This window comes from Homalodisca vitripennis, chromosome 4 (genome assembly GCF_021130785.1).
Source record: "Homalodisca vitripennis isolate AUS2020 chromosome 4, UT_GWSS_2.1, whole genome shotgun sequence".
Taxonomy (NCBI): Eukaryota; Metazoa; Arthropoda; class Insecta; order Hemiptera; family Cicadellidae; genus Homalodisca; species Homalodisca vitripennis.
In genome coordinates, this window is record NC_060210.1 from 167,301,416 (window position 1) to 167,324,423 (window position 23,008).

Consider the following 23,008-nt stretch of genomic DNA (forward strand, 5'->3'; position numbering starts at 1 on the left):
TCATTTACCAATCAAATTTTAAAGCTGTTTTAGAAGTACCAATAAAAACATATTAAATTACAGTTTTACACCAGTAAAGAATGCATGAAGACACATTTAATCATTAATTCTATCAGTTCTATTATTATGTAACATTCCAAAAAATTGTAATAAAGTTAATAAATTTAATTTATATTACTCGTGTCTTATAAATTTGATTGTAAATGTTACATTTGCTTGTTGCAGAGTTGGTCAACCAATGAAGCAGAAATGGCAAACATTACAGCAGAGATAGAGGAGGCACTGACTGAACAACGGAATCTTATAGCTCAGGAAATGACTGATTATAATTATCCAGCTGGGAAATATAATTTATCAGCTCGGTGAGAAACAGGTTTTTATTTGTTTTAACTTATTTTCAAACTACATTACTGAATTCACATATGACGTAGATGCTTATCTTTATATAACATTGATACTGGAGTTGTTTTGTCAGTTGTGTTACTCCTTACAGTACCAGTGTCCGGTAACATGTATCTACTAATGGATGTGGTACTGAAAGTGTTAAGGAGTCAGTGTAGGGTGTAGCATTTGACCAGTTAACCCTTACAGTTGCAGAAGTTACAGTTGTAAAGCAGCATACCATTTTCAGTTGTATTAAAATTAAATATCATAATCAATAACCTATATATGAGGTCTGTCCAAAAAGTATCCGACCGCTGACCAGTAGACAGCCGCGACGTAACCAACCGGCTTGAACCGGTTATTGGAGGGGAGGGGCGAGCCTACTCCTTCCCATATCAGGCATTGAATACAATCCAGTCACTCAGTGAGTCACAGCGCTCTGTTCCGTACAGTACTGCCGTGTGTGTGCGTCGCATTTCAATATGACTGAACGTGTTGAGCAGCGCATTTGCATTAAATTTTGCCAAAAACTTGGCCATTCAGCATCAGAGACGATTACTATGATACGGAAAGTTTATGGTGACGTGTCTATGGGTGATACACAAATAAAAGAGTGGTTTAGGCGGTTTAAAAATGGCCGCATATCAGTGGAGAGTGATGACCGATCTGGCAGGCCTTCAACGGCCTTCAACGCTGAAAATGTTCAATGTGTTCATGCAGCAACTAATGAAAACCGTCGATTGACTGTCCGAAAGGTGGAAGAAGATTTAGGAATACCAAAATCGTCAGTTTGTAACATTTTACACGAAGATTTAAAAATGAACCGTGTTTCAACAAAATTTGTTCCTCGGCTGCTGACAAAAGACCAAAAGAACTGTCGACTTGAAATCGCACAGGACAATCTGGATTTGATAAAAAGTGACCCAGGGCTATTTAAAAAAGTTATTACTGGTGATGAGTCATGGGTTTATGGCTACGAGCCTGAAACAAAGGCTCAATCTTCACAGTGGAAAACTCGCGAAGAGCAACGGCTTAAAAAAACAAGACAAAGTCGAAGCAATGTCAAGACAATGCTGACAGTTTTTTTTTTGACCAGGACGGCGTTGTTCATCACGATTATGCTCCAAGAGGCCAGACAGTGAATAAGGAGTATTATCTTGAGGTCCTAAGGCGGCTACGAGATGCAGTGCAAAGGAAACAACATGAACTGTGGACAAGCCGTGACTGGATCCTGCACCATGACAACGCGCCAGCTCATTCCTCAAATCTTATTCAGCGTTTTTTGGTCAAACACGACATCAACCAACTACGACAGCCTCCCTACAGTCCTGATATAGCTCCTTGTGACTTCTGGCTATTTCCGAAATTAAAAATTCCTTTGAAAGGAAAAAGATTTGAAGATGTTGAACAAATAAAACAAAATGCGACGAAGGACCTGTTAGCCATTCCGAAAATTGAATTTAAGGAGTGTTTCCGGAAGTGGGAGGAGCATTGGAATAAGGTAGTGGCTTGTGGAGGGGAGTACTTTGAAGGGGACCAGATTGCCATTGCCAACGAGTAACATCAGTTCATGTCAGACGTCAAGGTCGGGTACTTTTTGGACACACCTCGTAAATCTTTAAAGAAAATTCCAAACTAATAATATATTTGTAATTAAAGGAATAATAATACATCCTCATATTTTTTGTGTAGCAAGTTAAAAAAGTCTTATTGCAGGTCTGTTATACATGTGTGAATTATATAAAGAAAATAAACATAATTTTACAAATATGTAGTGAAAATATGTATATATATATATATATATATATATATATATATATATATATATATATATATACATACATATACATATTTTGTATATATGTATATGTACAATACATATGTATGTATATATATATATACATGTGTATTGTTTTACATGTATATATGTGTATATATACAATACAGATATATATGTGTATATATATATATATATATATATATACATACCGCAATAAAACTGGAATAGAGCTTGCATAGTACATAATTCTCCCACTAGACAGACATGTATCGTCCTGACTTATTCTGTTTAGCTGTAGTGATTTGATTTTGCTTGTGCTGTTTTGTTCTCTCTTCGTTTTTTTTCTATAGTTTTTTTTTATTAAGCTTTCAAATGTAAATAAACATTTTTTAAGAGATTTTAAAGATTTTAATTTTTTACTCCTTTTGGTGATATTTTGGATTTAATCCATTACTCATTTTAACCTATCAAAAGAAGACGTCATATGACGTCCATACTCCTTAAAGTTTTAAAGGGATGAAAAGTGATTTTCTTTTGTAGGTCACTAAAAGATCTGGTGCCAGAGTTGGGAGGTCGGCCTGTACGCAGTTTGGTACTGACCACTTGGCGCTCTGGTTCTACATTCCTTGGAGAGGTGCTTAACAGCCATCCCGGCACTTTCTACCACTATGAACCTCTCCTCGATTATGACATTGTGCAGATTAGAGGTCCTCCTCTGGCTGTTGGTGCTATCCAAAGGCTCGAAAACCTCCTTCGCTGCAACTACTCGAATTTAGGTAATGTTTTATAAATGTAGGTTGCACAATATCCTATTACTATAGCATCAGAAATAAGTGCTATACTGTAAAAATGTATTAAAAGTTTATCAAAGTATATTTTGATTCGATAGAGCACTACCTGGAATATGGACAGGATCACACCTGGCTGTTCACTCACAACTCTCGCTTGTGGGACCGCTGCCTCATACACCCTCACCTGTGCTGGCTGCCACAACTGCTGTCACCTCTCTGCTCTCTCTTCCCCTTCCAGTCCATGAAGACTGTGCGAGTCAGGCTGAGGCTCATCGAACAGTTCCTGAATGACCCGAGGTCGGTCCTGATCCATATTTTTGAGCCCGTAAATTTGGAATTAAAATTTAAGCTTCAGAATTCTGGATTAGAATCGTAGTAGCTTCATTAATTAAAAATCTAGAGTTAAGAGCTGGCTGTACTGGCAACCGTCTTGATTGCAGCCCCATAAGAACAATGTATTTTACAACCTTTCCCCCTCGCATTTTTCCAACCTTATTTTAGGTGTAGAATTATGGAAGATAACTCATTTTTAGTATATAATTAATATGCATCCAAACGCTTTTTATTTTTGTGTGTATATTTAAAAGTTATCCAGAAAAACATTTTTGGATTTCATTCATTGTTTAAGTGTTTAAAAAGTAAAAAGTGTTTTGATGTGTATTTATTATATCTTTAAAATGAGACATCTCCCAAAAAGCTATGATGAAAAATAAGTATGTAAAAGTGCCATGAAGTTTAACATTGTTCTTAACAAGAAAAGCTTAAGTTCACTTCATTACAGTTGCCGCTTTAACAGTTAAAACATTCTAAATTGTTAGATGATTAAGTCAACTTGTAAACAAAGCATAATGGACTAATGCGGTTGTGGCAATGTCATAGGTCCTACCAGTACTGACAGGATAGGGGTATTGCTGAACTAAGAATAATTGGAAAGATAATCTGTGAGACATATGTGTTTGTAAGGGACAACAGAATTTTGTTTTGTTAATGACTGAGAAAACCTTACATCATTCATTCCAAAATTATTTATAGAAATCTATTTTTGTAATTTAAAACATAAATTAATTTGAATAAAGCTGGATGTTTAATCAGTGTTCTTTTCTTCATCTTTTTAGGTTGCCTCATAAAAAAAATTATATCCTTGATAATAAACTTCTTAGGAAATGTAATATGTATAACAAGACAATCATCATTTCTCAGGTGCTCAGTAACAATCTGTTTCACTTACCATGTCTTAGGCTCCACCAAAGTGACTGTAATGTTGGAAACTAATGTAATCTCGGACATTACTAAACAAATACCACGTAATTTAGCAAAGATGTTGGCTTGTGGATGCTCAGTAAGAAATGGTTTTACCCTCCGACTTCAGGATTCTGTCCCAGTGATCTTAAAAACTTAAAAAATGGATAAAAAAAATCACAGAAATTATTGAAACAAATTTCTTAATGAACATTTTTATAATATTTTAGGTGTTCACTAATAATGGATTCTCTCTCCTATTACAGGGCTTAGCCTCACTTGCTCTTAAATGGTCAATAAATATAAGAAACTTCAAATACAAGTTATGGAATATTTTGCATAAATATTAATGTAACTGTACTGGTGCTTCAAAATCAAAATCTTAGGCTCTCAGGATTTATTCAAACAAATAAAATTACATTTTGCATATATATTCAGGAATCAGATCAAAAGATAAAAATCAAAGCTTTATTTGTTGTTTTGTTTTAACATTGGAAACTGTTGTAATCTCAAAATGCCAATAGATAAAAAAAGGAAAAGTTCTTTGGTTTTTTTGTAATAGAAAAAGTTAAAAGTAACATGCCAAATACTTAACTGTAACAAAGTACAATTTTAACAATTAGCTTTTTTAAGAATTAAAAAAAATGAATAAATAAGGAAAATTGCAATTAAAATGTATAGCAAATTAAAAACAAATAATGTAATAAAAAGAGCAACAAAGCAAAATTATTTTAGCTCAACACAAGTTTGTGAATGCTATCGTTTCAGATAGCTTGACACTTTTAAGGTATTCCTAACAGACTGACTTCAACTCTGCAACTTTAAGGATTATCAACATATAGTTAATTGACAATCATTGTACTTGGACTCTTCACAAACTAATTTTAGCTCAACACAAGTTTGTGAATGCTATCATTTCAGATAGCTTGACACTTTTAAGGTATTCCTAACAGACTGACTTCAACTCTGGAACTTTAAGGATTATCAACATATAGTTAATTGACAATCATTGTACTTGGACTCTTCACAAACTAATTTTAGCTCAACACAAGTTTGTGAATGCTATCATTTTAGATAGCTTGACACTTTTAAGGTATTCCTAACAGACTGACTTCAACTCTGCAACTTTAAGGATTATCAACATATAGTTAATTGACAATCATTGTACTTGGACTCTTCACAAACTAATTTTAGCTCAACACAAGTTTGTGAATGCTATCATTTCAGATAGCTTGACACTTTTAAGGTATTCCTAACAGACTGACTTCAACTCTGGAACTTTAAGGATTATCAACATATAGTTAACTGACAATCATTGTACTTGGACTCTTCACAAACTAATTTTAGCTCAACACAAGTTTGTGAATGCTATCATTTCAGATAGCTTGACACTTTTAAGGTATTCCTAACAGACTGACTTCAACTCTGGAACTTTAAGGATTATCAACATATAGTTAACTGACAATCATTGTACTTGGACTCTTCACAAACTAATTTCCAATACTGTCTGATGCGCACTAGAATGGTGGTAACAGTGTAATTTCTGTATACCTGAGGCTCCCACCCACTTCACATCGGGCAGTGCATAAAAATATGGTTTTTGAAGCTCTGTAACTGTAAATCATCAAGAGCACTAACATAAATATCCCATCTGGCTTATTAGGAAAAAATATATTTCATTGGTGGCTGTTGTCTGGAAATATCAAACTGGAGATTACTTTAGAAGGTTAATTTGTACAATACTTGTAGCATGATGACTCTGAGGGTTGTCATGTTAATGTATGTATGCAAAACACTTTTAAGTATTTAGAAACTCCATAATCTTGAAAAGAACAAAACAGAATAAACATATAAATCTGTTTCTAAAAATGTGGAGTTGTCTTGAGGAAGATTGCATTAAGAAATTTACATGAAATCTGCCTAAAAATGCTGCCAACTGTAAATTGTAAGCTGTAGAAAATATAAGACAATAAAAAAATTTGTTGTGGATTTTGTCAATATATTGTAGAGAACTTATTATGAGTGTTGTAAGAAGAAATTTATTTCGGGAAAATTAGAGTTAAGTCTCGCATGTCTGCAGGGCATTTTGGGTATACACATGCTACTATAGCGTTCTACAATGATAGAACATATTTGAATTTAGTTTTGTCAGAAAAACTATTTTTCAAAAAGCCTTTGTTTAAGTGTCTGTGGAGGGATGAAAATACCAACTGAAAATCAATAATTGAATTCAGGTTACCATTGAACTCGTAAGGCTTGTGTATTGTGTGTTTATGAAACAAATAAAATAACCTCGACAGTCATTAAGTATCGAAAATGCTTGTTACTAATCCTACAAGATTCAACAATTAAGTAACAACATGTAATGTTGAAAACATTATTTCTATCTCAGTATTTAGACAAGATAAAGTTAACATTATGAATAATATTAAGGAAATGTGTGTGTGTGTGAACAGTTTAAACGTGAGAGTGCTGCTACTAGTGAGAGATCCACGAGGCACAATGCAATCTCGTCGACATCGAGACTGGTGCCCTGGTCAGCCGGACTGCTGGGACCCTGCCAAGTTGTGTGCCGATCTCACAGCTGATTACAGCACCGCAATCAAGTTTGCTGACAAATATCCTCACACATTCAAGTATGTGCAAGCTACTTACTTTCTTTTGTTTACAGCCTCATTAGGTCCTACGGCTTATTACTAATACCTCGGATGACGTTTTGATAAAATAGCTTATATATACATGGTTTGTTCAATAAGTATCTGTATTATTGCTGTTTACTCAACAGAGCAGTGGAGGGAAGTACGACCGGTCGGGGTAGAGGGGTCCCACAACACTCAGGCGCACTTGAATTCAGTCACCAGCAGGCATGCTTTGAGATAAGAGGTGGATTTTTGTGACGTGTGATTTTTTATGGCATCTTCGCGCCATCATGGAGCAGACCATCAAGCAACGCTACGCTGTGAGGTTTTGCTTTAAAACCTCGGAAAGTCTGTGTCCGAGACCCTTGAACTCATTAAACAGGCTTATGGGGATGATGCTTCAGGCCGCACAAGAGTTTTTGAGTGGAAAAAAATGTTTAAGGAAGGATGGGAGCTTGTCGAAGACGATCATCACGTCAGTCGCTTGAGACCGCTAGAACCAATGCTCAGGTGGCCAAAGTGAAAACAGTTTTGGACTCTGACAGTTGTTTAACCATCTTCCTTCCTTTCAATTGGAATCGTCCACGTAATGCAAAATCGAGTAATGCGTGTGCGACCAGCCATTGGGAAGAATTGGAAATTTCACCATGACAATGCGCCGTGCCATGGTGCGATGTTGTGCTGTAGCTGCTGGCGAAATTCAGTGTGGCAATGATGCCTGACCCTCCCTACATCCCAAACCTCTCTCCACTAGACTTTTTCTTGTTTTCATACAAAAAAGTCAAACCATACAACCAGCCACAGCCTACACAACAGCACCGTCAAGTCCAACACCAGTGAAGCAATTACATGTAATAATAAACAAACCGAAATTAAACCAAGATGACAAAACGGGCCTACCTCAGACACCTAAACTCACTAGCGCTTCAGAAACACAAACAGATTACTCAGAATTTTATGTTCCCAACTACTCTGCCTCTCTATTAATTGAGCTGACTCAACTGAAGATTCGACAAGACCAACTAGAATGCTCTGTGGTAACTTTGCAAGAAAAACTGCTTAAGCAAGGTGAACAAACAAACCCTGCAACACCACCAGCACTCACACAAAGTACACCCACTGCAAAGAGTCTTCCTTGTTCTAAAAACCATAACATAAGTAAGAGCAAAAAAACAAACTGGGAAGGAGAGGAAACCATTTCAGTGTATCTCTCCAAGTAGCCAAAAACAAAGCTCGGCATGAAGAACCTGCCAATGTAGAAACAGGCTTGAGAAGGACTACTGTAAATGAAGGATTAATTGAAGGGATCAGAAGAGAGAAAAAACCACCACTGAGTGCTAAAATCCTCCCAAGTGGAGAAACCCTTGAGGAGTTTGTAAACTAGAGAACTTGAAGCCCTCAAGGGATGCTCAGAAAATGACCATTTTCAAACCCAGCAACGCCAAAATAAACCCATCAGTAAAAACTTTTCTAACCAAAGTCAACCCCTACAAATATACATCAATATGGAAGTCGCCTCAAAAAATGAAAACGCTTTTTTAGAAAACTGCCAACCAAAACAGGAAGATACAAAAACATACAAAACCACAAGGATTTTCATCAACTCCACTCTGAAAAAAAGGACTCAGCCTCAGAAATCTCAATTTTCCACCAGAATATAAGGGGACTGTCTAAAAAAGTTGAGAGGCTAAATCACTTTCTGAACCAGTTGCGCCCAACAGTACTGATATTAACTGAACATGGGCTAAATCAAGATAATCTACGCTCAATATCAATTCATGGATAAAAACTAATTACAGCTTTCAGCAGAGGCAATCATAAACTTGGAGGAGTTGCGATATATCTGGAGGAAACATCAGGCATTGAGGGAGAAGCAGCGGATATTGCCAACTACTGCATAGAATTAGTGTGTGAAGCAGCCTTGATAAAGATCAAAATTAACAAACAATCACTACATATATTGGGTAGTTTATAGACCTCCAGGAGGACAAAGTAAACAAGCAATCGAGATGATAGCTAGTATCCTGGAAAATATTCGAGCAGAGACAAATCCAATACTTTTAATGGGTGACGTTAATTTTGACAGACTAACTGACAATCCAGAAAACCAACATTTTGAAGAAGAGCTGCTAAGTCATGGAATAATACGCCTCCCTCTCCCAGAAACACGCATAACTAACACTTTGCAAATCATCTATAGACTGCATATGCACTAACATGCCCAATTCAACTGTCAAATTCAATATTTTTCAAACAGGCTTATCAGATCACACAGGCCAACAATGTCTTTTACACCTAGAAAGTAAAATCCCACACAACATCAGTGAGTGAACACAGAAGAAATTTCAGTAAACAAAATCTTCAAAATCTTAAAACGGAGCTTATGAAAGTAGACTGGAGCTGTGTGTATAATGAGCCTGATGCTGAAGAAATGTACAATGCCTTTTACAGGAATGTAAGGCTGAATCTGGACTTAACTTGCCCAAATAAGAAATCAAAGAACCAAAAAAGATCTAAGCAAAATGGCAAGTTACGATGAAGAAGCCAGGAGATTGAAAGAAATTTTTCTCAGGGCCTTTCGGAAATATGAAGTAACTGGCAATGCTGCAGATAAGGCTGAAATGATCACTTAAGAAAAAAGACTACGACCTCAAGCTTAGAAACCTTAAACGTACTGCAGCAACAGAATACATAAATAAATCCGACAATAAATCAAAAGCACTGTGGACCATAATAAACTCAGAGAAGCAGGCTAAAAATCCAAGTGTTAACACCTCTTCAAATGGAAATAAATGGTACATTTGAAAACAATCCCTCGTTGATTGCTGAACACCTAAATAAATTTTTTGCAGAAGTAGCAGAAAATACACTGATAAAAAAACAGAAATGATCTGCATTATGTCCCGCAGTCAATTCAAAACCCTCCCATTAGGCAATACATCGAAGTGTTCAACTTTGCTCCAACTAATGAAAAAGAAGTTTTAGAAATAATTAGCTCTCTCAAATCAAAATTATCATGTGGTTTGGATGAGGTACCATCCAAGGCTGTCAAGCATTGTGCTGAACAACTCGCTGCCCCCCTTGCTGCTGTGATAAATAAATCATTTGAAACAAGGACACTTCCCATCATTACTAAAATTATCGAAGATTTACCCAAAACAACAAGACTGGAACAACTACAAAATTAGAGAACTATCGGCCAATCTCATTGATATCCACATTTTCAAAAAATAATAGAAAAAAATTGCAATCAATAGGATGACTGAACATCTGCAAAACCAAGAGCTGCTAACAAAACATCAGCACGGCTTCTTAAAAGGAAGATCAACACTAAGTGCATTAGTCAGCCTAGTTGAATTTGTCACAGATCAGCTGGAGGACAACAAACTTGTAGCAGCTGTTATGGTTGACTATAGCAAAGCTTTCGACTGCTTGGGACACGACCTCATTCTAACAAAACTGGCAACTCTGGGTGTCAGGGGAGGGTCGGGGAACTGGATAGCGAGTTACCTAGAAGGACGCCAACAGCTTGTAGAATTACAAACATCAACAAATGGTAAGAAGACATCCTTCAAATCCACCTTTCAACCCTCAAATAGAGGAGTACCACAAGGCTCAGTTTTGGGCCCTTTTCTGTTTGTCCTTTTTACCAATGATTTTCCAAATTCCATAAATTATAACTCTGTAATGTATGCGATGACACTACTCTCCTTCTAACCACAAATACTGCTGAAGAGCTCCACTCTGACATAATAATATCATCAACGCAAGAAACACTTCACTACTGTCTCCAAAACGGACCTGGTAATAAATCCAAAAAAGACAACCTGCATAAACTTTAGTAGGCGACTGGACGAGATACCAAAAATTCCTGATCTCTTGGTAGAAAAAGAAGCCAAATTACTGGGAGTTACCATAGACTCTGATCTTTCCTGGACTACTCATGTCAATAATTTGAGCAAGAAGCTGGCATCAGGAGTTTTTGTTGTGAGAAGAATGAAGTGGATTGGAGGACTCGATATAGCGAAAGCAGCCTACTACGCCTTGATTGAATCCCACATTAGGTATGGTTTGATAGTGTGGGGTGGCACAACCAAACAAAACCTAAATAGAATCCTAGTCCTACAAAAGAAAGCAATAAGAACACTTGCTGATCTAAAACCAACAGAGAGTTGTAGAGAATCTTTCAAAGCACTAGGAATTCTAACAGTGATAAGTCTCTATATCCACACTGTTGTTACCCACACACACCAGCAGGACTACAGACGAGGGGAGAATATCCACCACTACAACACGAGACGAGCAAAAGACTACATACTTCCACTACACCACACTACACAGTACAGCAAAGAAGCCGTCGTACATCGGACGTAAACTGTATAATGCACTACCAGAATCACTGAAGAACCTGAACACCCAACAACTGAAGAGACAACTACAGGACTGGCTGGTGGAAACGACCGCTATACACATTGGAGGAATTCTTCACCATGACACAAAACCTACTAATTTTGTAAAGCAAGAAGCATGAAGACAATTCTGTATTTTGACGCCATTACATTTTCTTGATGAAATTGTAAATAAAGCATTTTGATTGATTGATTGATTCATGAATGAAAATAGAATTCAAAAGACATCGGTTAGAACCAATTGAGGCGATTTAAGAGGTTCTCAAAGGTTTCAACAGTATTCAATATTCCGGAAACTGACTTCCAGCAGGCTTTTGACGAGTGGCAGTCGTGCTGAATTATGTATTGATTGCAGGAGGAATGTGTTTTGAAATTTATTAAGTAATTGTAATGATACCTGCAATAAATTTTGATTTTTAACCAGTACCGATACTTATTGAACAGACTCTATATGGTGTTTCAAAACTCTCATTGAATATTCTAGGGATCGTTCCTATGGTTATAGTACAATAATTTTTATTTATAGTGAGATTTTTAGGTTCTTGGTATCCTATGTTGTGTTTTTTATCAAAACAAATTTTTCTTTAAAACCCCTACATATACAAACTAAATTTTGCATGGATGTTAATGTTAATAAGGTCTTTTAAAATAACTTATAATTAAAATTTTAAATCTATACATTTCAAAATGGCAGGCATAAAGATTGTAATAGATCAACATGAGTCAAATTTAAATTTCAAATGGTTTGTGGCAAGATCAGTAAGCTGAAATTGACGTCTACCACGAACAGCTGATACAGTAAAACAGATATTATGTTTTTTATCACATGTAAGTTTAAAATAATTAATCAAACAAAAGTTAAAGCAAATTTTTATTTCATTTTCCTCATACCTATTCAAATCTATGTGCCAAATTTGGTTTCTTTAGCTTAACTAGTTTTTTGGAGATAATAATTTTTTTATAACAAAATGCAAAATAGCAGCTTAGAGGCTAATTGAGACATTTCTCGATCATGTTTATATGACATATATAAAATATAAAATTATACAATTAAATGTATACATTACATAAAATTATACAATTATATATATATATCTTTATTTATAGATTTCTTGTGTTCGTGTGTATGTGACTGAACTCCTAAACGACTGGACCGATTTTTATGAAGTTTTGTGTATGTTTTCAATGGAATTCGAGAATGGTTTAGATTTACAATTCGGTCCAATTTAAATTAATAAACATCCAATAAATAAACATTTAATCAATATTTTATTTATAAACTGTTGTTGATTTTGGAATGTTTTACCTTCGATCCGGCAGACTGCGCTATGACACATAATACAAAGTGAACTGATACTTAACAGCTGTTAATACTTGCAGCTGAAGTTCACCAAAGAGGCAGAAACATTTTCTTACATTTAAAATTTAGAAATTATTATTATAAAGTACTTGATCAGTAATGTAATGCAGATTGCATAGAAGGAGTTATTGCCTAATTTTATATTTAGATTGCACCAACAATAATCAATAAACTATCTAATACAATGAAAATGCTATTAAATGCTGATATAAAAGCCACCTCATTGTACAAAGCCGTGAATGTTTGCACATAAGGAAATCAAATTTGGTTAGATCGAAGGTAAATTAAAAGAGCCGAAAGAAGATGATTTATGATCAAAATTGTTTTTTGTTAATAGATTTTCTTGATCGGAGCACAAGGCAAACTCCACAATAATACTGGAAATATCTTAGACGGAAAATTAATTTTAACAGACCGAATTTGATTCTTTATAACCTAATTAGTTTATAGAGATTGATCCATATAAATTAATTGTACTGAATAACTTTTCAACACCTACCAAACACCACAAAAGATAGAGGCAGGAAATATGGTACATACCGTCATAATGCGCCCAAGAGGCTCACAAAAGAACGACTATCAATTATCTCAGGAATGTTTAGAATGTGATAGAAAAAGAATATGTGAATATAGTTTACTGTTTTCCAACAGGAAATTGCGTGCGAAGCCGCGGGCAACTGCTAGTATCGATATATATTACTAATAATTTTCCAATGAAAATTAGATTTCTCAGGCAAAGATTGCTTAGTGTATAGACAAATATATTTTTATTCATTACTGATCATGGTTGAGAATTGATTTATCTTCGTAATATTATTGTAAAATTACAAAGAATATGTTGTGTCTTAACAGAACTATGCGGTATGAAGATCTTTCATTAGACCCATATTCAGGAGTCAAACAGCTATTTAAGTTCTTCGGGCTGGACTTTCATCCTCAAGTAAAAGCATTTCTCGATTCACACACAAAGACAGATGCAGGAGGAGTATCTAGTACATTCCGGAACTCCAAGGCTGCTCCCTTCCATTGGCGTCAGGATCTGACACACAAAGAGGTAAGAGCCATTCAGCGTGTCTGTCGACCTGCCATGGCTGCTTGGGGATACCAGCTGGCCCACAACGCCTCTCACCAACGTGATTTCAACCCTATCACAAAACACTTTACTTTGGACTAGTACCCTGTACACATTGTGGATTTTATACTTAATAAGCAAATCTTTTTTTAAGTATTGCCATTGGGAGGATGCCAGAAAATGCAAGGTTTGATTATGTTGGACAATTTTTAGATGTATTTACGCATACTATATAGATAAATAACATATGTTTTTTTTTACTATGCTTATATTTGGGGCTTTGGGAAGTCCCACTTGAATTAATATAATTTACTATTGTCATCAGAGTAAGATGTTCCTCTTGAACACCCGTAAGTTTGTTCTGTCTGATAGATCATTATAAGTGTTTGAAGTCAGTACATCATAGAAGGCCAATGTAGTTTTAATTTATACTTTGTTTAGTTACTCAAAGTAGAACACTTTTTGATGTATCAGATGATAGTTTTTAAATGTGTAGTGGGAAGTTATGTTTACACATCATTTCACTTAAATGTAATGGTTAAAGAAGGTGTCCCATAAAAATATTGTTAATTTTGTTATACTGCTTTTAATGTAATGTTAAATAAGAAGGTGATTTTAGTTGATTCGTTTAGAGAGCACAATCAGATGAAACTGGCTTCTTGCTTTCACTCAACAAATTTTAGTGCACCAATAGTCCTTACTGGCTATTCTGATGTAAATGGAATTTTTTCTGAATCCTGTCTTTAGAGGATTCTCTGCTACCAGAGCTAACTTAAAAAATACAGTAAGTATGACATATATCTGGATTCAAAAATGTACTGTTTGTTAACATCGTTGATGTTACATATACATTGATGTATTCTGTCACCATTGGAGATGTGGCACTTGGTAGTAAAATATTATATCAGCATTGATGTGACAAGCATCACTCAGTGAAATATTCCATCAGCATTGGCAGATGTGATAAGCGGTAGTAAAACATTATACAGTATAGATTGATATTGCAAATGGCAGCAAAAACTTTACATCAGCATTGGTAGATGTGATAAGCGGTAGTAAAACATTATACAGTATAGATTGATATTGCAAATGGCAGCAAAAACTTTACATCAGCATTGGTAGATGTGATAAGCGGTAGTAAAACATTATACAGTATAGATTGATATTGCAAATGGCAGCAAAAACTTTACATCAGCATTGGTAGATGTAACAAGTCAGTGGGACACTATACAGTATTGTTTGAAGTGACCAGCATCAGTAAAACATTCTATCAGAATTTGATGACGTTAGTGGCAGAAAACCGTGGTATCAACATTAGTAGATGGAGAGAGTAAATTGGCAAGTTATTGAACAATACAGTAATCATATTTTGTTGATATCATGGCCTTTGTTGTCCAGAGTTAATTATGCAGAATTTGCAGTAATATTTGAACAAAACATGCTCTCTAGTACGGTTTCCCATTAATAGTTAAAAAAAGGCATTGCCCTTATCAACCACGTGGCCTAACTAATGATGAAAATGCAATGCTTTCAGTGCTCATTTAAATGTGCCAGAAGTGTTATGGATACAGGAGTTCAGATTTAATGAGTTTTTATATTTATTGCAAGGTGATGGTGTGTGTTAAAATTCTGCTATGTACTTTGACTTTTTTACACAGATATGTAATGTGTTTGATTAGTAAAAAATTACACATGTAATACTTTAAGGTGGGTAGATTTTAAATATCTGGGTTTGAAAATTGACACTTTCATTTAGTGATATAAACTTTCACAACTTTTTAAAATTACCTATTCATTGAAACAAGTCATTTATGCTTTTTATAACAATAGCCATTTCTTTATGGGACACCTACGTGTTAAATTATTACATGCATTTAATAATTCTATTATAAAAAAGAATTGGCTATGAGATGTGTAGTTGGCAAAGATATAAATGCTTTTGTGCAATATTTAAACGTGTTACTTATGTAAAACAGTAACAAATTATCTTTCTCCTAGTTTTTTTACTGTCATTAACAAATAATATTTTATGTATACTTGTATTTATTTTCTGTATATATTTTTATGTTAGTTTATAAGATAGTAATAATTACATCAACCATTGCCATGTTACTTTATGTAGTGCTTTGGTTTGTGATCTGACGTTTTAACTTATGTACTTGTTTTTGAGAAGAATCCAATGTCTAGTCTTGTTGCTAACGTTTTCATTGTAGAATTTGTAATTATTGTAAAACAAATGAACACAAGTGTACTTTAACTTATAGCACACACTTGTTTGAATATGCAGGGACATAGCCTTGAAGATCAATATTATGTACATTAACAGTAAGTACTCTACAAGCTCATCATTGTTATTAGAGATTGTTTGTTAAATGAACATAAGCTTTAAAGTCAAAGTGATGAACTGTTGGTTGCCTTAGAAGAAATTGTAGTTGTACATATATACATTTTATTTCATTGTTAACACAAGGTGTCTGATAAATTTTACCAATATTATCAATTTGTACTAAAAGTTTTTAATTAATCAGAAACATTGATTAACCACATAAAGATAATAAATCATGTTCATAATGCTTATAGATTCAAATGATCAATCTCAAACCTAAGTTACACTAGCTACGGCAGTAATATAAATTTATAATAAATGTTAAGTATTCAGTTGTACAATTTAATGATTATAACTTTTCATGGAATTTACCAGTCACCTTGAACAATTCAGATTACCGATATGATATTAATACAATATGTAGCAAAACATCTGTTATTATATAAACCTTAAATTAAATACCAGCCACCAGCGTGATCTCAAATTTTTGAATCTCTCAATTTTGTTATTTGTGAAGATCGATAAAATTGTTTATGTATAAAATATTGATTATTTTCTTTGAGCATATAATTAATTTATTATAGATGAAAACTAACCCATTTATTTAAGTTTAGTACCAGAATACCATTATAAAAAAAATAGCTTAAATTAAAATATTTGCTGTGAGTAACATAAAATAAAAGTAAATCTAGTATAACATACTGACACAAATACAGTGCTACTATTCTTCACTTGGTCCATTAAACAGTCCTTTGTTACACATACATGCTGGAACTCGTGTATAACGGAATGTAATCTGTTCTTTATCTGCACCACTGACAAAACCTCAGCCCACTACAATTCATGGATATTTAATATTTCGTATAATTTTGTATTTTTTATTGTATTGATTTCTACTTTAGATTTTACTTATTTAACCCTCCGGCTGGCAACGTCGTAAATTACGACTCATTTTTTCCCGCCGTGAACTGGCAGAGTCGTAATATACGACTCATTAAACATCGTCTACTAATTACGTCATAGTTCCGATAATTACCGCTCGAATCGCATAAAAGTTATATCACTTTAATCACAAGATCCCAAGCCTTCTAATAATGTATTCACTTTTATATATATATATATATATATATGAATATTTGTTCTTTTACTGGCCGCTAAAAGCTCCCGACTACTTCCGCGTGACGCGACTCGGCAACTGTTAGTGCTTGTATATAGTCTTGTTTTTTTCAATTGTAATTTTATTTGTAAATAAAAGTGTTTATAACTATGTATTTTCTTTTTTTGCATAAGTAAGTGAACATTATGCATATTTTAGATTTTTAAATAAAATTAATTTTGAGTTTTTTTTTAATGGCCTAATATAAAAAAGTGTTTTTTGAAAAAATAGTTTTGAGTTCTGACCATCAAACATCCACCATTATTCAGGTAAGTCAAATTATAATTATGTTTATATTGTACAACATATTCTGCAGAGTAATTTGATGTATAACAAATTTGTGTTTTCTCCAATAATTAATTGTACAGGATAAAAAATTAAAAACTCTGCACGAAGCTTCAAAACAGGGTGCCAGTCAAGGCTCAAATGCGCGCCAGCCGGAGGGTTAAATGAAAATATAGACTACTTGCTTTCATTTTTACATCTTGCATAGTTTTTAAATATTACTATTCATTATGTGTTAAAAAATGTCATGATTTTTTTTATTTGATAAAAAAAATAAAATCTCATTTATAAATGGATATAGAAGGTACAAATTGTAGTAACAGTAATTCGGCAAAAATCCGTAATATACAGTATGCCTTAATAAGATACATGGTAGAAATATTCAGTGAAGTTGCATAGTAAAGTACGTCATCACCATTGGCAGAATAAGCTTGTATAGGTAGATATATTGCGCTCTTGCAGACAATGGATAAAAGTCTACCCATCCTGTAGGTAAACCGCTTACAAAAAGACACTGGGCAATTTTAGTTTACGCAGGGCTGGGTAAATACCCCTCTGCAGCTGTGATGTCGCCCTCTCGGAGTATCCCCACCACTGCTCTATCCCCTGACCTTTTCACTGCCACTGCGCAGCTAACCTGACACCAAAACGCAAGCTCCATGTATACGCCTATGGTAACATTAGTCTATTCAATTAATATTTTATGCTTGGACTGTGACACTTGTCAAGACCTACACACAATAATACAATATAGTTATAGAATAGGTAAGTAGCTGCAGTGTAAGCAAACAGCGCAAGCGAGATACAATCCACACAGCTGATAAAACAAAGACTCACTCCCCACTGCTGGAGGGGGGTCCCTTCTGCGCATGGCTGTTCAAATATTTGCATATGCGCAGGTTTCTCTGTAACAAGTGATATGACCTTAACAAAGGGTCTGAGATCTTGTCACCAGAATATTTTATTCTAAACGCTTATTGAACCTGATGTGGTTGTGTTCGTCAGGGGCCATGTTCTACCAACTGTCCAATTAAAACAATCACAGAACTGGTGTGTACGCTATTGCATGTTGTATAATATTTTGTATTGGATGGAAAGATAAATTTAATAAAGGAATTCTTGATTACATAAGCTTTATATAATTGATTAATTCAGACATACTCAGATTTTAATGATACACGTGTTAGTTATTTAATCAACATATGTTGAGTAACTAAAAAAGAATATATTATTTAAACATATACTTTTAACTTATATTAATACTCTTAATTACATTCATAACTTTGTTAATTTTTTGTTGTGTAATGGGTTAGTTTGTCATTTAAAATAGTGCTGTATATTTGTAACATTACATTGTTATTTAAATGAGTTATATTTATTGTTATTTTTATGAATATTATGACCTTGGACAGTTTATTGTTTTATATATATATATATATATTTGCTTGTTGTATGTCCTTGGTGTGCTAGAAGATGGTGGTGGATTGGTACGTAATATCAAGGGTAAAAGACAATTTTGCAACAGTGATATTGTTAAATAATAAGGTTTCAGTAGCTTTCTATTGAAATCCAACTTGTTCGCTCAGAAGTTTTGTTTTATGTGTTGACATTGACAAATTTATTGATATTGTTATTAACTTAATCAAATATCTTAAAAAGCTGTTCTTTTACCCCTAATTTATTACAAGTAATTTCCTAATACTGTTAATAAAAACCATTCTTAAGGCTCAGATTAATAGAACATACAGCTATAATCCAATACATTGATAGAATTTAATTTTAATTTACAAATAAACTTTTTGTATTAAAATATGAATAAATGCAATATTTATAGATATTATATTATATTATCTACATTTACTTTATGTACACAGAGACTGCACATTCCATGTGGTAATGACAACTGAATTGATGCCATGTCAATCAAACACTGTTACACCACCTCCTTTTTTACGCTAAACAATTATTTTAAAATCTATGAAACTGTGCTATGCAAACAATTACAAGGTAAATAATCTCAGAAACACTAGGTGCCATAGAATGTGCAGATTTGTTATTAAAACCACCTCTGTTAAAAATAGTAGTAGTAGTAGTAGTAATAGTAATAATATTTTATGTACAACACCCTTGGTTTACTTCATTCCAAAGTGTACAATTGAATTATTTTAATACTCATTACAATTCAATTCTCTTCTTAATATGTTGAATCTCATCTTTATATAAGGAATTTTGTGATAGTGTACTTGATCTGCTTTAGTGATGTAAACCTTAAGATATAATATTTAAGAATAGGCACAAGGAGAATTTCATTTTGAATCCTCAAGTTATATATTGTGAATGAAATTCCTGTTTAAACTTTATTGTTTCAGTGGGAGATTTGAAAATCATAAATAATTCAACTACAGATCTTTATTATTTGATGGATTGATATTGCAACTTTTTATTTATAAAAAGATTATTTGTTACTTCCTTAACGATCAATGAGCAATTTAATGTTCAGCTAAAGTGGCCATTGTGAAAAAGTAAGATTTTGCCTATGAAATAGTATGTAGGTGTTTGCACTCCCTGTAGTCAATGTGAGCTCTGTTCTGACATAGGGAGCAGCTCAGTTCAGCAGCTTCCGCTATTACGTGTCTTTTAGAAAAGTAAACACTTTAATAATATTGTTTTTAGCTGAGGACACTTTTTATGATATAGAATATCATGTTATTGATAGCTCCATTTTGTTAAAAATCCACCATCACTGTAGTGGCTTAAACTTTGCTCCAAATCTATAATAAGCAATAATTAGAGTAAGCCTGCCTATATAGATGGACTGACTGTACAGGCCTTAACACTAAGTGCAGTTGATATTCTGGCACAGCCTTTCCAGAGAGTGGACTTATGCCTATTTACAGAGTAAGATACAACCATGTGTAACTTATGTTGTAACTTAATTAATTCCTTAGAGATTTTCGATTGTATATTATCACAAAATAATGATAGAAACACGCACATTTTGAAAGTGTTAAATAGATTGTCTTGCTTCTTTAAAATACAATTTGGTTTCAATAAATTTGTCTTAAATAAATGATTAAAAGTGTTGCCTCAATTTGTTTTTTTATAAAACATAATTAATGTTTATTAGCTGCGTGTTAGTGGACTTAGGAGTATATGTCAGGATGTGCCAGAAAATTTTAATATAGAGTCTTAGTATTAAAGCTTTAGCTTTTTAATATCGTATCCATCTAAATCCAAGAATATTTACTAGATGCTGTTAAATAACTATTGTGGTTTATATGTATTACTACTAATTTTACATTCCATGACAATATGCGGTAAAACTACACTACTACATTTTGTAATAGATTTAGATTTAGGCCTTAGAGCATATCATAAAACATATCGTCTGGCAAATAAATACGCCCAACTCTTATAATAAATAATATTCCAGTTATGCCTGAATTATGGAAGTATTTTAACCTTTACACTTATTGTATTTGTTAGAATTTACTATTGCCAATGAATTATTTGTGATGATAAAGAGAATGATCGTACGATCAAACATTTGTCATCCGTGTTTTACAAAACACTGGAACAAATTTCTTATTATTGTTTATGTAATACAAAATGATGGCAAATGTTCAAACTTGTCTCTGTGTCATCTTGTTATTATTACTTTTGCTGTTAAGAAACACAAAGATATATGTTTAATCGGTTCCTTATGTACCAGTTTAGAGTAGAGATTTTTATAGAAACACAAAGTGTAACTGGTATGTAGAGCTGTATTTATCGGTTTCTTACATCTTCAATAGGCTTTTGTACGTTAATTAGTATTTACAGCCATGTCTGTTCAAGGCAATAAATAGTTCAAAAGTGACATATAACCGTGTAACAATGTACTTGTATCAGCATTATCTATTCATGTAAAGTGATTAATGTGACAGATGAAAAGTGTCACAGCTATTAACATACTATTTAGATGGCATGCACCATTCTACAAACAATTTCTGTTAATTTTGTTTAATTCTATATTATAAATACAAATTTTGCTCAGAAGTTTTACGACATTTTCTTTACAAGTTTTATGAGATTATGAATCGATGAACTCACTTCTAATTAAGGCATTGGCCTTTTTCTCTTATCTTCTAAACTATCTTGAGTGAGTCCATTAATGTATCAAATCCATCCAGAAGTGGGGGATTTCGATGGCATTCAGTTACTAAAGCAACAATTTTAGTAATTTTTTGTTTAGCAGATATTTTCCTTTTCTCCTATTTAACTCATGACAACTTATCCCTGACTGGTTCTATGATTGTCAAGTCAGTCCAAATTCTGCATTACGTAAATATTCCATGATCATTACTACAAATACAAGTTAATTATAATATTATTGCTACAAATTCTTTTGATATTAACATATAAAAATAATGTAAAAAATGTACTACCAATAAATATAATTATATTATTAAATGAAATTAACTCTGAATAAAGTTATAATGCAATCAGCAATAGACGGATATTTAATTTAGTAGTAAGGGTGTGTAAATAATTTGAAATTTGAATCGTTTATTAATAGTGTACATAATAAATGTAATCAATTTAGTACCTTTGAGCAGTGATATGAATAGATAATAACATTATTAAAAATTCGATATTTTCAGCATTTGCTTTTTAGATAAACTGGAATGATTCTTGTACGTTATTTAATCCAATAATGTCACATTTGAACAAAAAATGTACAGTAAACATATCTTGTTGGTGTTTTTTGTTGAATAGATAAGAAAGTAACAAATACAGCTCTATATATAAACGAGTATTTATGAATATTCTGATCTAGTATTTAAAGGGCTGTTAAGAATGTAAGTACCACATAGTTACTTCTAGGGATGGGTCGATACCGATACTCAATACTGTATTTAGTGGTTTCGATGAAGTGACAGATCTCGATACTTAAGTGCTCTTTTCACTCGATTCTGATATCAATATTTTCAAAAGTATTTTTTTGTAAAATAATGAATAAAATTAATAGAAGTGCTTAAAATATGCTCAGAAAGTCACAATTTCACAATATCACAACTAGTGATGAGTTGAAGATGAAGCACGAATTCACTGAATCTTCAAATGATTCGTGACTGGTAGCTGATTGGCAGTACACAAATTACTGATTGCTAAAACATGTTATTGTCATACACTTTCTGTATGGAAGAACATAGGTAGTTCAAATAATAGCCATTTTTTTTATTAGTATTTTACTCAGAGATCGTATTTTATATATGTACGATCGTGCATTACCACAAGTCTGCTGTGAATATTCACGGACAGCAGTTGATCATCGGTACTACACAAATTACCAATTGTTAAAACATGTTAATGTTGTATTTTGTTTATGAAAACACATAGATAAATAACCAAATTAACACATTATTGTAGATTTGTAAGTAATATTTTATTTGTATACATAACTTAAAGTTCCTTTTCCTATGTCTATCTTTTTTTGCGTGGTGCGCGTCTATTGTGTCTATGCAGAGCTTTCTGCTGCTCAGCAGTAAACAAACAGGTGTTCACTAATTTTTGTTTCTCTCGTA

At 33.4% G+C, this 23,008-nt stretch overlaps 1 protein-coding gene across 1 annotated transcript in view; it reads left to right on the top strand.

Moving 5' to 3' along the window:
- Positions 1–15,868, top strand: part of LOC124360567 (carbohydrate sulfotransferase 5-like) — a 30,585-nt gene extending 14,717 nt beyond the window's left edge. The window contains exons 4-8 of the mRNA XM_046814292.1: positions 226–362; positions 2,705–2,940; positions 3,054–3,252; positions 6,651–6,830; positions 13,455–15,868. Coding sequence (XP_046670248.1) covers positions 226–362; positions 2,705–2,940; positions 3,054–3,252; positions 6,651–6,830; positions 13,455–13,776 — 1,074 coding nt within the window. The 3' untranslated portion in view covers positions 13,777–15,868. The remainder of the gene's footprint in view (positions 1–225; positions 363–2,704; positions 2,941–3,053; positions 3,253–6,650; positions 6,831–13,454) is intronic.
- Positions 15,869–23,008: the final 7,140 nt, after the last annotated feature.